Source organism: Notolepis coatsorum (genome assembly GCF_963971535.1).
Source record: "Notolepis coatsorum genome assembly, chromosome: 4".
Lineage (NCBI taxonomy): Eukaryota > Metazoa > Chordata > Actinopteri > Aulopiformes > Paralepididae > Notolepis > Notolepis coatsorum.
In genome coordinates this window covers 190844227-190858208 of record NC_140168.1, presented here as the reverse complement: position 1 = coordinate 190858208, position 13982 = coordinate 190844227, and the positions used below count along the sequence as shown (strand labels likewise).

Sequence of the window (13982 nt, the reverse complement as noted above, 5' to 3'; positions counted from 1 at the left end):
TTATATGTAGCAGTATTGGAATATATCTTTAAATGTATGCTACTATAATATTATTTATGTATGTATGTACTGTTTTGTTGTGTGTGGACCCCAGGAAGACTAGTTGTTGCTGCGGTGATGACTAATGGGGATCCGTAATGAAAGATAAAGATCGAGGTTGACACAATACAGTTTCAAAAACGTGTATTTCCACTGTGGACCTCGTTTCAAAGACCAGATGAATAGGCAGATACGTGACAGTGGAAGGTCTAACACAGCTTGAATCATAAAATACACAAGATAAAAGATAATGTAAACTACTAACAAGTCAGTCGCAGTCAACCAGCACTTGCTAACGCAAGTGTAAAAGGAGTGATTTACATGTTACTCAACATCCTCCTCTTTACCTTCAGCTTGAAAGACATGAGACTGACTGTTTGTTTCATTTGTAATTCCAATTTATTCCATTCCCAGGCGCCCTGATATGCAAATGTGAATTTCCTGCTAGGTTTTTTAATCCGTAGACCCCTACATTAGTCATGCTGCCCCTGGTATACATGCATATAGATTGATTGATTGAATGACTGACTGCTTGAAAATAGATTAAACTAAAAATGAAACTCTTGTCACATAATCCAGAAAGAAGCCGGCAAAACATAAGGAGGCCAGGAAGGGAAATTACATCATCAGAGAGGAAGGTCCCCCGCCCACTTCAACCGTCCCCGACCTTCACCAGGACGACTATTCCACGGTGGAGGAGTGTGCCGGCAGTTTACAGCCGGCCAATCGGGGACAGGCGAAAGCCACAACCGCGACAACCGCAGAGCCGCTCGCTATTGGCCCGGCGGCCCCTGGCCACGCCCACCGGGGCGACTCTGTGAAGATGGTGGAGTGTGAGCTCTACTCGGAGCCCTTCGACGCTCTAGGAGGTCCGGTCAAAAACGCTGCGCCCGTCGGCTCGGACATCTCCCCCTACGCCTGCTTCTATGGAGCCCCCAAACCGCAGCAGGTCAAGGCCGGTTGGCTGGACAAGCTGTCGCCTCAAGGGTAGGTCACAGCTTGTGGATTCCTTCGATGCTTACAGTTGAGTGATTGATTGAAAAATGTATTAACAGATTGCAGAATGGGTACAATACAGTACGGCTCAATACACACAATTGTTAAGGGCATGCAGACCAGAGAAAGACTTTCGTCTTGTTTACATCAGGGTCCCCCATTATCAATTCATCAAGACATTTATGACATACACGACATACGTACTGTTACATCCAGACATTTATGACATACATGATATACAAATATACAGTACTGTTTAAGAGACGGAGTTTCTAAAAGAGAATATATACATTTGAGGGGGAATAAACTGTACCGTAGGGGGGGGGGTTGGGTGGGGGAGGATTTGGACATTTACCGGGGCCAGTTTCGAATTGCAGCCTCCCGTAGGTGCTCTTTGAGAGCGGTTTTGAAGGTGGGTAGTGATTCACATTATCTTACGGCTGTGGGTAGGGCGCTCCACATTGTTGTGGCATAATTGCGAAACGTACATGTATTATCGGTCAAATCTACGCTGGGCTGAGTACCGTTCACATTTGAACCGTTTCCGGCGCCAGTACCAGTTCGGGCGGTACCCTTAAAAGTACAGAGTTCGGTACCCAACCCTAGTCAAAACTGGTTATGTATGATTCTAGATATGAAATTATAGTACACATACTTTGCAAAAGTAGTGTTGTCGTAGCTAATATACAGCCTACGGAGCTCCACTGGGATAACCTTTCATCTAGTTTGTTTTCTTGGTTCAATGTGGTTCCTTTTTAGATAAAAAAGAAAAACTGAGCCGCATTGCTTTCAGTTTCTTGTCACTGTTGACTGTAAATGGACTGCATTTTATATAGCGCTTTTATCCAAAGGGCTTTACAACTCATGCCTCACATTTGACCCATCCACTCACACATTTACACGCCAACAAGGCTGTGCAAGGTGCCAACCTGCTCATTGGGAGCACTTAGGGGTTAAGTGTCTCGAGGACACTTAATGATTTGGAGGCTTGGTGATTTGCTGGTTCCTGGCTGTATGTGTACCGCTACGCTTTTCTCGCTTCATATCACAGCCGGGCAAATTAACATAGGCTGAAATTAACTTTTGATCTCCCGGGCGACGTCGTGTTATTTGATTTGACTTACTCGAAAGCTTTTTATATTACCTAAACCTGAAATGCGGGCAGCTTATTTGTCAACACTCACCCAGAAGTAGTTTGAAGTGGTCTGACTTCTCAAAATCTCAACGGAGAGTCTTGACTCTTTACTGAGCGCTTCCATGATGAATCGAATGCAACTTGGGAGTGAACATAACAGTAAAGAGTCAGTCCCGTCAATCTGAAGCCCCGGTTGACATTTAGTAGATGAACATGCCGAGGGCAGGCGGGGATACTCTCCCACTGCCCTCTCGAGGGGAGACCGGGTGATCCCATTGACACCTCATTACTTCAAACAATTAGGGCTAGATCCACAAAGAATGGATTGCACGGTGCTAATTGCACCCTTACATACAATTCATTATGAATTGAAAATGGGGGACCCTGATGTAAACAAGACGAAAGTCTTTCTCTGGTCTGCATCCCCTTAACAATTGTGTGTATTGAGCCGTACTGTATTGTACCCATTCTGCAATCTGTTAATAACATTTTAATTCAATCAATCACTGCGCAGGTGATTGATTGAATGAACATTTTATTAACAGATTGTTACGATAGTGGTTACGAGTTTGTATTCTCCATTGGGTTGCACATACAGTGTGCTTCAGCGACTCATTCATTTCAGTCATTGCAGTGCTTAATGTCGGGTCAGCTTGTCATTTATTTCTGTCAATGTGCTGGTTCTGTAGCAGGACTGGGTCAGTCTACACGCTCCCTCCTCCTCAGTGGAGTTGTCTGTGAAATTGACAACTTCATTGGATTTATTTATTCTCTAAACGTATCTATAATCATACGATTAATATTGTTTAAAATAAAACGCTAAATACTATTATTCTGTGTGTCATGTTTCCAAATAAGATTGTTCACAACGGGAAATGCTGTATATGTTGGTCAGACCTCTGTGATCAATCTCGCTCTCAGTGAAGTTTCTCATAGTTCGCTCGGCTTAGTCCATTATTTCACATCCCATGGGGGTGTTTCATTACCATATATGGTTAATCATGGACGAGCATAGACAGTAAGAATAATGGTATTTATCAACACGGAGTGTGCGTACGACCTGTGCACGCACGGTTGATAAATCCCGATTTTTCTGTGCATAGAGACATTCTAAATTCCTTGCGTAGGAACGAAAATAGAACACTTTCTACGCATTATTGATAAATGAGGGCCCAGGCTTTCAGACTCCTGTATTGCCTATTAGGGAAAGCCCTGATAGAATTACACAACGTACCGTCGCCCGCACAGATCTAAAGTACATTTCTGCCTGTGCTCGTTTGCCCCGGCTGTGGTATGAAGCGAGCAAAGCATAGTGGGAAGCAGCAAGGGGGAACAGTGGTGGGCGCTGCTGCCTCACAGTGAGACGGTCCTGTGGGTTCAAACACCAGCAGGAGCGTTTTATTTATACTCTATTTAAACTCTGGAGTCACCGAGGGACACCCTCGTTTTCAGCGGCGCAGAGTGCGCACGGCATTCTGAGGTTACATACCAGAAATAAATACGGCTCATGCGCAATATCGGAGAAAGCGCGTATAAGTCGACGTGGGGGCGGTTATTAATCTGAATGAACCGTCCCAAAAGAGACGAGGGTACTCACTTTTAGTTCACGTTGTAAGAGATTCCGTGATTCCGCTGCATCGAAGAACTAGAGCATCACTGGAGTGCATTAACCGTGGACTGGTGTTCTAGAAATAACTAGATCATCACTGGAGCTCATTAAGCGTGGACTGGTGTTCTAGAAATAACTAGAGCATCACTGGAGTGCATTAACCGTGGACTGGTGTTCTAGAAATAACTAGACCATCACTGGAGCACATTAAGCGTGGACTGGTGTTCTAGAAAGAACTAGACCATCACTGGAGCGCATTAATCATGGACTGGTGTTCTAGAAAGAACTAGACCCTCACTGGAGCGCATTAATCATGGACTGGTGTTCTAGAAAGAACTAGACCCTCACTGGAGCGCATTAATCATGGACTGGTGTTCTAGAAGAACTAGACCATCACTGGAGCGCATTAATCATGGACTGGTGTTCTAGAAAGAACTAGACCCTCACTGGAGCGCATTAATCATGGACTGGTGTTCTAGAAAGAACTAGACCCTCACTGGAGAACATTGAGCGTGTACTAGTGTTTTAGAAGAACTAGACCATCACTGGAGCCGTGTTCCAGGGCAGCATAGATGAGTTTCCGCCGCATGCATGTGGGTTTTCCTGTGGGTACTGTGGGTGTCTCCCAGACCACACAAGACATGCATGCTAAGTACATATTCATGCTATTGCTAAGGTTCCCAGGTGCTGGCCTCTGGCTGCCCGCTTGCTCCTGAATAGTTAGGATGGGTTAAATGCAGGATACATTCCTGGTCGATGTAAATGTACTCGACAAATGAACGCGTTTCCTTCCTTCGCAGTGCTCTGAATAAATTATCTTTTCTCTTTCCTTTCTCACATGTATTAGATTCGAATGTATTGTCATCATACAGCACAAGTACAGTACAACGGAAATATGTTTGGCATCCAACCAGAGTGCAAATGTAACAGTAAAGTGCAATAGTAATATACAATGTACAGGTGATTAAACTGGATATAAAATATATAAATGAGTACTATTGGGTAATAGTGCTAATCAGATGTATATGCAGAGTTGTAGTATTATTAATATGTACAGTGAGTGACACAGGTTTAAAGACACTATGGTAGTAAGTAAATCATACTGGCCAGCAGTGTAACTAGTAAGAGTAGGTAAGGTATATGTACAGATGGACAAGATGTGGACATTTATATATATATATATATAATATATATATATATACACGGTATGTACAGCATTTACACCATTCACCTACACTGATTTCAAACTGACACAACGCGTGTCATTCAATACAGAGCCCTGACACAGACCGATCCAACATGGTGTGAGTGCAGAACAGTGAAATAGGAGGGAGAAAGGACAATTTTTTTTTTTTTTTTTTTTTTAAACCTTTATTTACCCAGGGTAGGTTCGCTGAGCATGAATGCTCTTTTTCAGCTACGCCCTGCTTCACATTCACACAGTTCCATTCACACCTGGGAGCTGCCCAGTACAACCACAGTCTGACACCGTTGGCCACTGAGCAAAAGCTTACCGTCTTCTCCAGAGAAAGACACGAAGATAGATACCAGTTTCCTCTCTGTGCATTCAGTAGAAAGCTATCTGGCTGCATGTTAGCTTAGCACAGTGAATGGAAGCGGACATGTACGGGTAGCCTATGCATTGTCCAACTAACACCTCTCCTGAAGGCTACCCATACATGTCCGCTTCCATTCATTGTGCTAAGCTAGGCTAACATGCTAAGCTAGCCCCCCCCCCATGCTAATTGACAGCTGTTGATACGACTCTTGAGAAATGTTTATGAATCAATTAATCAATTATGAAATACAAGTACCTGCTCATATTTTAATCACTTGTCATCATTTTAATAGATGCCTTCAAATCGAGGCTCAAAACCCACTTCTACCTACTAGCCTTTCCCGTTCACTGACTAATGCCCTGTTTTCCTGTGTGCCCTCCCATAAAACGGAGTATGATTGTTGTCATTATGTATCTATGTGTATCTACCCTCTGTACAGCACTTTGGTTGACACGCGTCATGTGAAATGTGCTATATAAATAAATCTGATTGATTGATTGATTGTCTTTCAATTAAGCATTACATCACCCGCAGCAGTGGTTTGTGAACAATAAACCATGCCTAGGGGTGGTTGTTAGCCCCGAGGCGCAGCCGAGGGTCGTTAGACCCCCCTAGGCATGGTTTATTGTTCACAAATCACGACTGCAAGTGGTGTAAAGCTTTTATACAACTGCCACATTCATCCAACCTTATTGCTATACAATAAACACACATTAATCGAAGATTTATTGAAAAAACCATCCGCCAGAAAAAGTTGTTCCCACAACTACAAAAAAGACAATTTGCCTCCATGTGGAAGCAGCTCGGAAGTGCATCCAACCAACTAACACATCCAACTGTGTATTATTGGAATGATTGAGAGAAGTTGCCTCATGTGGAAGCAGCTCGGAAGTGCATCCAACCAACTAACACATCCAACTGTGTATTATTGGAATGATTGATTGAACATTTTATTACCAGATGCAGAATGGGTACAATACAGTACGGCTCAATACACACAATTGTTAAGGGGATGCAGACCTACTTTCTATAGAACTTCATTCTTAGATGCTTCTATAGAAAGTAGGTAAAACAAATTAAAAAGTTTTCTTTGCCCTATAGGGAAAAAAAGTTTTCTTCGCCCTATTTTTTATTTTTTTTTTTAAACCTACTGTAGAGGGCCTAAACTTAACCAGTTGGAAACCAAGCGTACAGTAATAAAATTAGCAATCAATCAATCAATCAATCAACTCAATAGGCCATGCTCACTTAGAACAGCGCAGCACCCAGCTCTCTCTCAGTCTGACTATCCCCCGCGTTGCAGACAGGAGTGTGTGTGTGCGTGTGTGCGTGTGTGTGTGTGTGTGTGTGTGTGTGTGTGTGTGTGTGGGGGTGGGTGGAGACTGAGCCAGCGTCGGACAGTGTGAGAGTGAGGGCTGCAGTCAGAGAGAAGGAAAAAGTTGCAAATGAATCAATCAATCAATCCGCGATTTTTCTTTTGTTACACAATGATTCAAGACTCATCAATTACATCATCCAACATTGTTTAAAGGACTAAGACATTCGCAGTGACGGAATCGCTTGATATTTAGTCGTTTAGTCGTTATCAACATATCCATTTATTAAAGATTATTGTCCGCCATCTTGTGATCCGGCGGAGTGATGTGATGTGATTCGGTTGTGGGCGGGTCCTGGGCCAGCAGCGTGGAATTGTGAAGAATAAACATGTGTAAAATGACTGTTTCAGCCAATCTGAATCGAGAAATTTGCATGCCGTTGTATAACATCAGATACTCTGTCTCAGTGTTAGGTGTGATCAATGCGTGTTGATTTTCCTCTTAGCGGTGAGATATCTTTCAGTGTGTAACCCTCTCTAGCCTGTATTGATTCCATTGTGAAAAGAGTGTTTGTGATGCTACTAACTGGCATGTGCAAACCGTATCCACCCAGGGTGGGAACAGGGTGGAAAGGAATCCCAACCTGAGCTAGTGTTGTCACGACACTAGAATTTCGAACTTCGATACGATACCTTGAAAAGTATCGATATTCGATACCATTTTCGATACCACGGGGAAAAAGGTTCAATCTTAAAATGTAAAAAAATAATAAGAAAAAAAAGATAAATATATATATTTTTTTAATAAATGTTGCTTTTGTTGCTGGTTGATTCTCCTCAGCTTCTCTCTGGTACTATAAGAGAAGATAACTATAACACTTTTAACTAAATGATATAATCTTATAAATTAAGTAAACACTGTAATCTGTGTTGCATGTACCTGACAAACTGAACTGTTTGTATTACAGTCATATTCCAACTTAACTGAATGCACATGTGTGTGTGTGGACTACTGTACTATTACAGGTATTGAAATAAACAATGCAACTTCCTTATACAAATGTTATTCAATTTTTTTAATGAATAATTAAATATCGATATTGCGGGAAATGAGTATTGAAACTGTTTTAAATATTCAGAATCGATATGTATAGAAAAATCGATATGTATAGAAAAATCGATATTTTTGACAACACTAACCTGAGCATGAAACCAGAGCAAAATGGCCACCCTGTGCATATAGTAATATATTACACTTAAGGTTCCTAAGAGTTTGCACTGAATTAAGAAAATCTGCTTTTAGGTTCTTTGACCCTGAAACATGGAACGTTTTGCAATGCACAATTTATTATAAATGGTAAAATGGCAATTGGTGCATTTATATAACAGATTTTATCCAAAGCGCTTTACAATCTTTGTTCCTCACATTGCCCCATTCACTCACACATTCACACACCGATGGCGGAGTTGCAAGGTGCCAACCTGCTCATCGGGAGCAATTGTCTTGCTCAAGGACGCATCGACAAGCTGCCCGGGAGGAGCGGGATTCGAACCGGGAACCTTCCAACACTGTCGCCCCTGATTATTATTATGTGTTGTCTCACATTCTAATCGAATGTAATAATGTAAATGAGAGCTTGCTCTCAATGATCTTTCGAGATTAAATACAGATTGAATTAATGAATGAATGAATAAATAGCCAATGGAACGGTTGACGGTCTTGTCGTATCGCCTTCTCTTGCAGAAACTGTGTCTTTCAGAGGAGGTGGGTGAGATTCGATGGCAGAATCTTGGCCTACTACAACAATGACAAGGTTGGTGAATGATGGTGCACACACACACACACACGCACATACAAGGGTGTAGGTTTGGTTTCAACATGGGGGGGGGGGGGGGGGGGGGGCGGTCTGGTGGTCCTCCCGGTGGTCCTCCCGGTGGTCCTCCCCCTGGACATGTCCTGCACTTCATTGCCTGCATTCTGGTGCACGTCTGCAAGGCTGAGACGGCACGGTCCTGTAGGGGTGTCAGAAATGGTTGGTTAATATATAGTTACAGGTAAGAAGGATAGATACATGTTTTGACCCCCTTATTTTTACCTTTTTGGGGAGGGGGGCGTTGTCTTTCATATTAGCTATATTTTCTGAGGGGGAAAATGTACCTCTTCTCAATATTGAGAGGGACATGACCTCCGCAAGCCCCACTAAACCTACGCCCATACATACATACATACATACATACATACATACATACATACATACATACATACATACATACATACACATCTTCGCCACAAGACCTTTGGCAGCTCAAGAACACTCCTACACAAAACGTCTTTCTACACAAATCATCCACATTCACACATCTCCCTCGATTCCCCACACACAAGCTAAGCCAACGTCACTCCTCTTCATTATAGAAAGGAGAATCTATTGTTAAATGACCAACACCTCCAATCCCGTCAGCCGCATGTGTGTGTATACTGTATATATATATATATATATTACACAGTATACGCGCCGGAGCCAAGCCCACCCAAGCGGTCCCTCGCTCTCTTTCCTCGCTCTCTTCTTCTTCCTCGTCATCATCATCATCGTTGTTAGCTTGGCAGCGTAAAGAAAGGGGGCAAGGACGGAGCGACATTCCACCACGCGTGACTGACCAGCGCTCTGCCCGCACTCACATGGTACAGTACATTAATGTTGGCACCTGACCAGAGAGAGAGAGAAAGAGAGACTCAACACGTTCCTGCCTCTCTCAGCACTTCTCTCTCTCTCTCTTTCTCTTTCTCTGTCTCTCTCTTCCTCTTTCTCTCTCCTTTCCCTCTCTCCTTCTATCTCTTTCTCTCTCTATTTCTCTCTCTCCTTCCCCTCTCTTTTTCTCTTTCCCTCTCGTTCTCTCTTTCTCTCTCCTTTCTCTCTCTCGCCCCCTCTTTCTATCTCCTTTCCCTCTCGCTTTCTCTCTCTCTCTATCCCTATTTCTCTCTCTCTCCCATTCTCTCCCTCTTTCTCTCCTTTATTTCTTACTCTCTCTTTCTCTCTCCCCCCTTCTCTCTCTCTCTCTCTACCCCCTTTTACTCTCCCCATTCCCCTGCTCTCTGCTCTTTCACAGAGAGTTGAGTTTGGAATGATGTTTTATGGAGTGGCTGTGTATTGATTTTGTGTGTATCACAATATCTGCCTCGCTATGTTAGATTTGATATATATATATATAACATGTAAGATAATCCGCTTTGGGGAGAAATTGCAGTTCATATTTGCTTATCATTTATTCAGGCAGCAGAATTGTGTACCACAGTATTACACTGTAGTAAGTTAACCTTAGCGCTGTGTGATCAGTGGTCAAACAAAACGACCAGCAATGATGAACCCCGGTTAATGAGCATAGTAACCTAAAAAAAGGATTAATACATGAGTTTAATGAATTAATTGATTAAAACATCAGCATAGTATTGCTCTATTTCAATCTACTAACTTATCTAGCGTTATATATCCTCGGTCCACAATGGTGGAACGAACTCCCCACCACAGTTAGGACAGCCGAATCCTGACCAATCCTTAGCCATCGACTAAAAACACACTTCTTCAATCAATAACTGAAATACATTTTCTTTTAAATACACTTACTGTCCTATACTACCATGCACTCTTCCTACTATACTAATATGTCTTTACTACTATGCATCCACGTTTCAGCACTGTTTGATGCACATTGTTACTCAGCTGATAGAGTTGTACCCTTCCTGCTGACTTGTCGTAACAGAACTTGCAAGTCGCTTTGGATAAAAGCGTCAGCTAAATGACTAAATGTAATGAATATGAAAAAAATATATGAATTCCAGTCGCACTTTTATCAGCTTAGAAATGTGGATAAACTCAATTTCACCAACGAAAAGATGGATATAAAACCCTGAACATGATCCCATATCGATGGTAAACAATATTGAATTGAGTTATCACCTCTGGCGACGCCACTTACAGCCACAGAGAGCGGAGTGAATGCAGACGGCAGTGAGGGAAATGAGACTCTGTATAAACGGAGACCAGGCACAGAGAGACAAAAGAGAGACAGCGCTTTAACCTTCACTTCTCTAGACTGGGTGCTTTCGCTCGGGTTAGTCAGTCAGTCAGTCAGTCAGTCAGTCAGTCAGTGTGTGTGTGTGTGTGTGTCCTTGTATTTCTAGTCTCGTGGGAACCAGATGTCCCTGCATGTGATGAAAACAAGACTTATGAGGACATTGGTTGGTCCACAAGATAAAAGAGATACTTTAGGTTTAGGCATGCAGTCGGTATGCTTAAGATAAGTGTCATCTATATCTGTACATATCCCTTACCTACTCTTACTAGTTACGCTGCTGGCCAGTATGACTTATTACCATTGTGTCTTTATACCTGTATCACTGTACATATAATACTACAACTCTGTACAACCCAGTTTAATTGCCCGTACATTGTATATTAATATTGTACTTTATTGTTACATTTGCTCTGATTGAATGCCAAACCTTAATTTCATTGTACTGTACTTGTGCTGCTAATGACATTTTAATTTTATCTAAGGGATCAGGGAATCAATGCCCCTCACGGGTGTGTGTGTGTGTGTGTGTGTGTGTGTGTGTGTGTGTGTGTGTGTGTGTGTGTGTGTGTGTGTGTGTGTGTGTGTGTGTGTGTGTGTGTGTGTGTGTGTGTGTGTGTGTGTGTGTGTGTGTGTGTGTGTGTGTGTGTGTGTGTGTGTGTGTGTGTGTGTGTGTGTGTGTGTGTGTGTGTGTGTGTGTGTGTGTGTGTGTGTGCGCGCGCACGAGTATGTCTGCGCTGCTGTTAAGTGCAGTGTTCCGTTTTTAGCATCATAGCTCGACATTAACTCGCATATGAGAGTATATGTTTTTATAATTGAGTCTCAACCGGCCCTTTCATTACATCAACGGACATCGTGGGACCAACGATACTTCGCCCGGCTGTTCCTGCAGTCCACCGCAGAAGAAACTTGGCGTAATAACAACAGCGTTGTGTGTGTGTGTGTGTGTGTGTGTGTGTGTGTGTGCATCATGTGCATGTGTACGGCTGTCGGTGACCTCTGCACACCCTCCCATGGCCAAAGCTCTTCAGCTGCATCGTTGCACGGCATCACAATCAATGATGTGGGGGGGGGGGGCGTCTGATGCACGCTCGTTAATCACGTGCTAATTATAGACCCCGGCTCCCCCCCCCCCCCCCCCCACACCCTTATTGCCCCCGTACCGTTTCCATTGTGCTCAGCGTTTTATTTATCGGGACACGCTCAGTCGCTCGCACAGTGGGAATCGGCGGGCGAGTCAGCACTTTATACATGGTGTCATGAGAGAGATGGGGGAATGGAGCTAGAGGGAGTGAGAGGGACAGAGGGAAAGATAGAGAGAGAGAGAGAGAGAGAGATGGGAAGGAGAGAGAAAGAGGAAAAGAGGGAGAGCTATACAAATATAGATACTGTATATTTTTAAGTTAATTTAACAAAGCTGCTGGCCAGTATGACTACTACCATACTGTCAGGCGTTCAAGGGAGAGAGGTCCCCAGCGCTGCCTCTCCATGTGGCCACCACCAGGGGGCGCAGTCGGTGCAAACGAGTCCCACACCAAGGGGCTCTAACCCGCGACATCAGTCACGTCACAAGTCTCACTGGAAACATGTTATAGAGAGACTTGCTATTTACATTTAGTCATTTAGCGGACTCTTGTATCCAAAGCAACTTACTAATTGTGAACACGATTTGGGGTACACCTCTGGCAGCTAAGGGTCAGTGGCCTTGTTCGTCAAACAGTGTTGAACTTGAGTGTTGCACTCTTGAGTGCATAGTAGTATAGACATATTAGCGTAGTAGTATAAGTATAATAGTATAGCCATATTAGCATGATATGTAGTCGTGTAAGTATAGTGACATATTAGCATGATAGGTAGTTGTATAAGTATAGTAACATAGTAGTATAGCCATATTAGCATGATAGCTAGTCATATAAGTATAGTAACATAGTATAGCCATATTAGCATGATAGGTAGTCGTATAAGTATAGTAGCATATTGGTATAGACATTTAGTATGATAGGTAGTATACGTATAGTAGCATAGTAGTAAGGTACATAATGGTAAAATACAGTAAGAAGGGTAGTTTCTTTATTTTTTATTATTTCAGATATTGTTTGAAGAGGTGTGTTTTTAGTCGACTCTATCATTTCCTGGAATGTGTCACATTAGGTTTCACAAGCCCCCCTACACACACACACACACACACACAGGTCAGGGTTTCACTCTCCTGTGAGCTGTTGAGGTTTCGACAGGATATGACCCAAGCTTTCCAAAAATAGTATTTTATAAAAAAGAAAAATTTGACTGGTTCTATGTCCCGCCCTCTTAGGGGGAAGGTAGTCGAGACCGTTTTCATCCCACAGGCCCCTATAATACATCATCCTCCATTATCCATCGTTCTTCTCGCTGTCCCAAACTTCCAACCTCCTAAACTTTCTAGTCCCCCCTTCCTCCCTCTCCTCCCCCCCTGCTGCCTTCCACCTCATCCATCTCGTCCTCCTTTGGCTCCTCTGAACCAGTTTCCCAAATCCTGCAGGATTCTCGCCGGCCCAGACAGAACTAATCGCACTTAATCGCCGTCGCTTCCCCCCCGGCGGTCTCTCCCGGCCGCTGTGATGCCGTGTGACAGGGGTCGCGGTGGAGGCGTGGGAAATCTCTCTCTCTCTCTCTCTCTCTCTCTCTCTCTCTCTCTCTCCCTTTATCTCTCGCTGTCTCTTCATCTCTCTTTCACTGTCTCTCTTTTTCGCTTTCTCTCTCTTTTGCTGTCTCTTTCTCTCTCTTCGCTGTCTCTCTTTCTCTCTCTTTTGCTGTCTCTCTTTCTCTCTCTTCACTGTCTCTCTCTTAGCTGTCTCTCTCTTTCTCTCTCTCTCTCTCTCTCTCTCTCTCTCTCTCTCTCTCTCTCTCTCTCTCTCTCTCTCTCTCCCTTTATCTCTCTCTCTCTCGCTGTCTCTTCATCTCTCTTTCACTGTCTCTCTTTTTCGCTTTCTCTCTCTTTTGCTGTCTCTTTCTCTCTCTTCGCTGTCTCTCTTTCTCTCTCTTTTGCTGTCTCTCTTTCTCTCTATTCACTGTCTCTCTCTTAGCTGTCTCTCTCTTTCTCTCTCTCTTCGCTGTCTCTCTTTCTCTCTCTCTTTCGCTGTCTCTTTCGCTCTCTCTCTCTTTCTCTCTCTTTTGCTCTCTCTCTCTCTTTTGCTCTCTCTCTCTCTCTCTCTCTCTCTCTCTCTCTCTCTCTCTCTCTCTGGGATTTAATCCGGAAAACAACGGGCCCGAGTTTGTGGC

The 13982-nt window shown here is 43.4% G+C and overlaps 1 protein-coding gene across 1 annotated transcript in view; it reads left to right on the top strand.

Moving 5' to 3' along the window:
- arap2 (ArfGAP with RhoGAP domain, ankyrin repeat and PH domain 2) overlaps positions 1 to 13982 on the top strand; it is a gene marked incomplete at its 3' end in the record, with an annotated part of 497512 nt that overhangs the window by 63790 nt on the left and 419740 nt on the right. Inside the window, 2 exon segments of the mRNA XM_084312192.1 lie at positions 619 to 1026; positions 8398 to 8467. Of these exon segments, the coding sequence (XP_084168318.1) occupies positions 619 to 1026; positions 8398 to 8467 (478 nt within the window).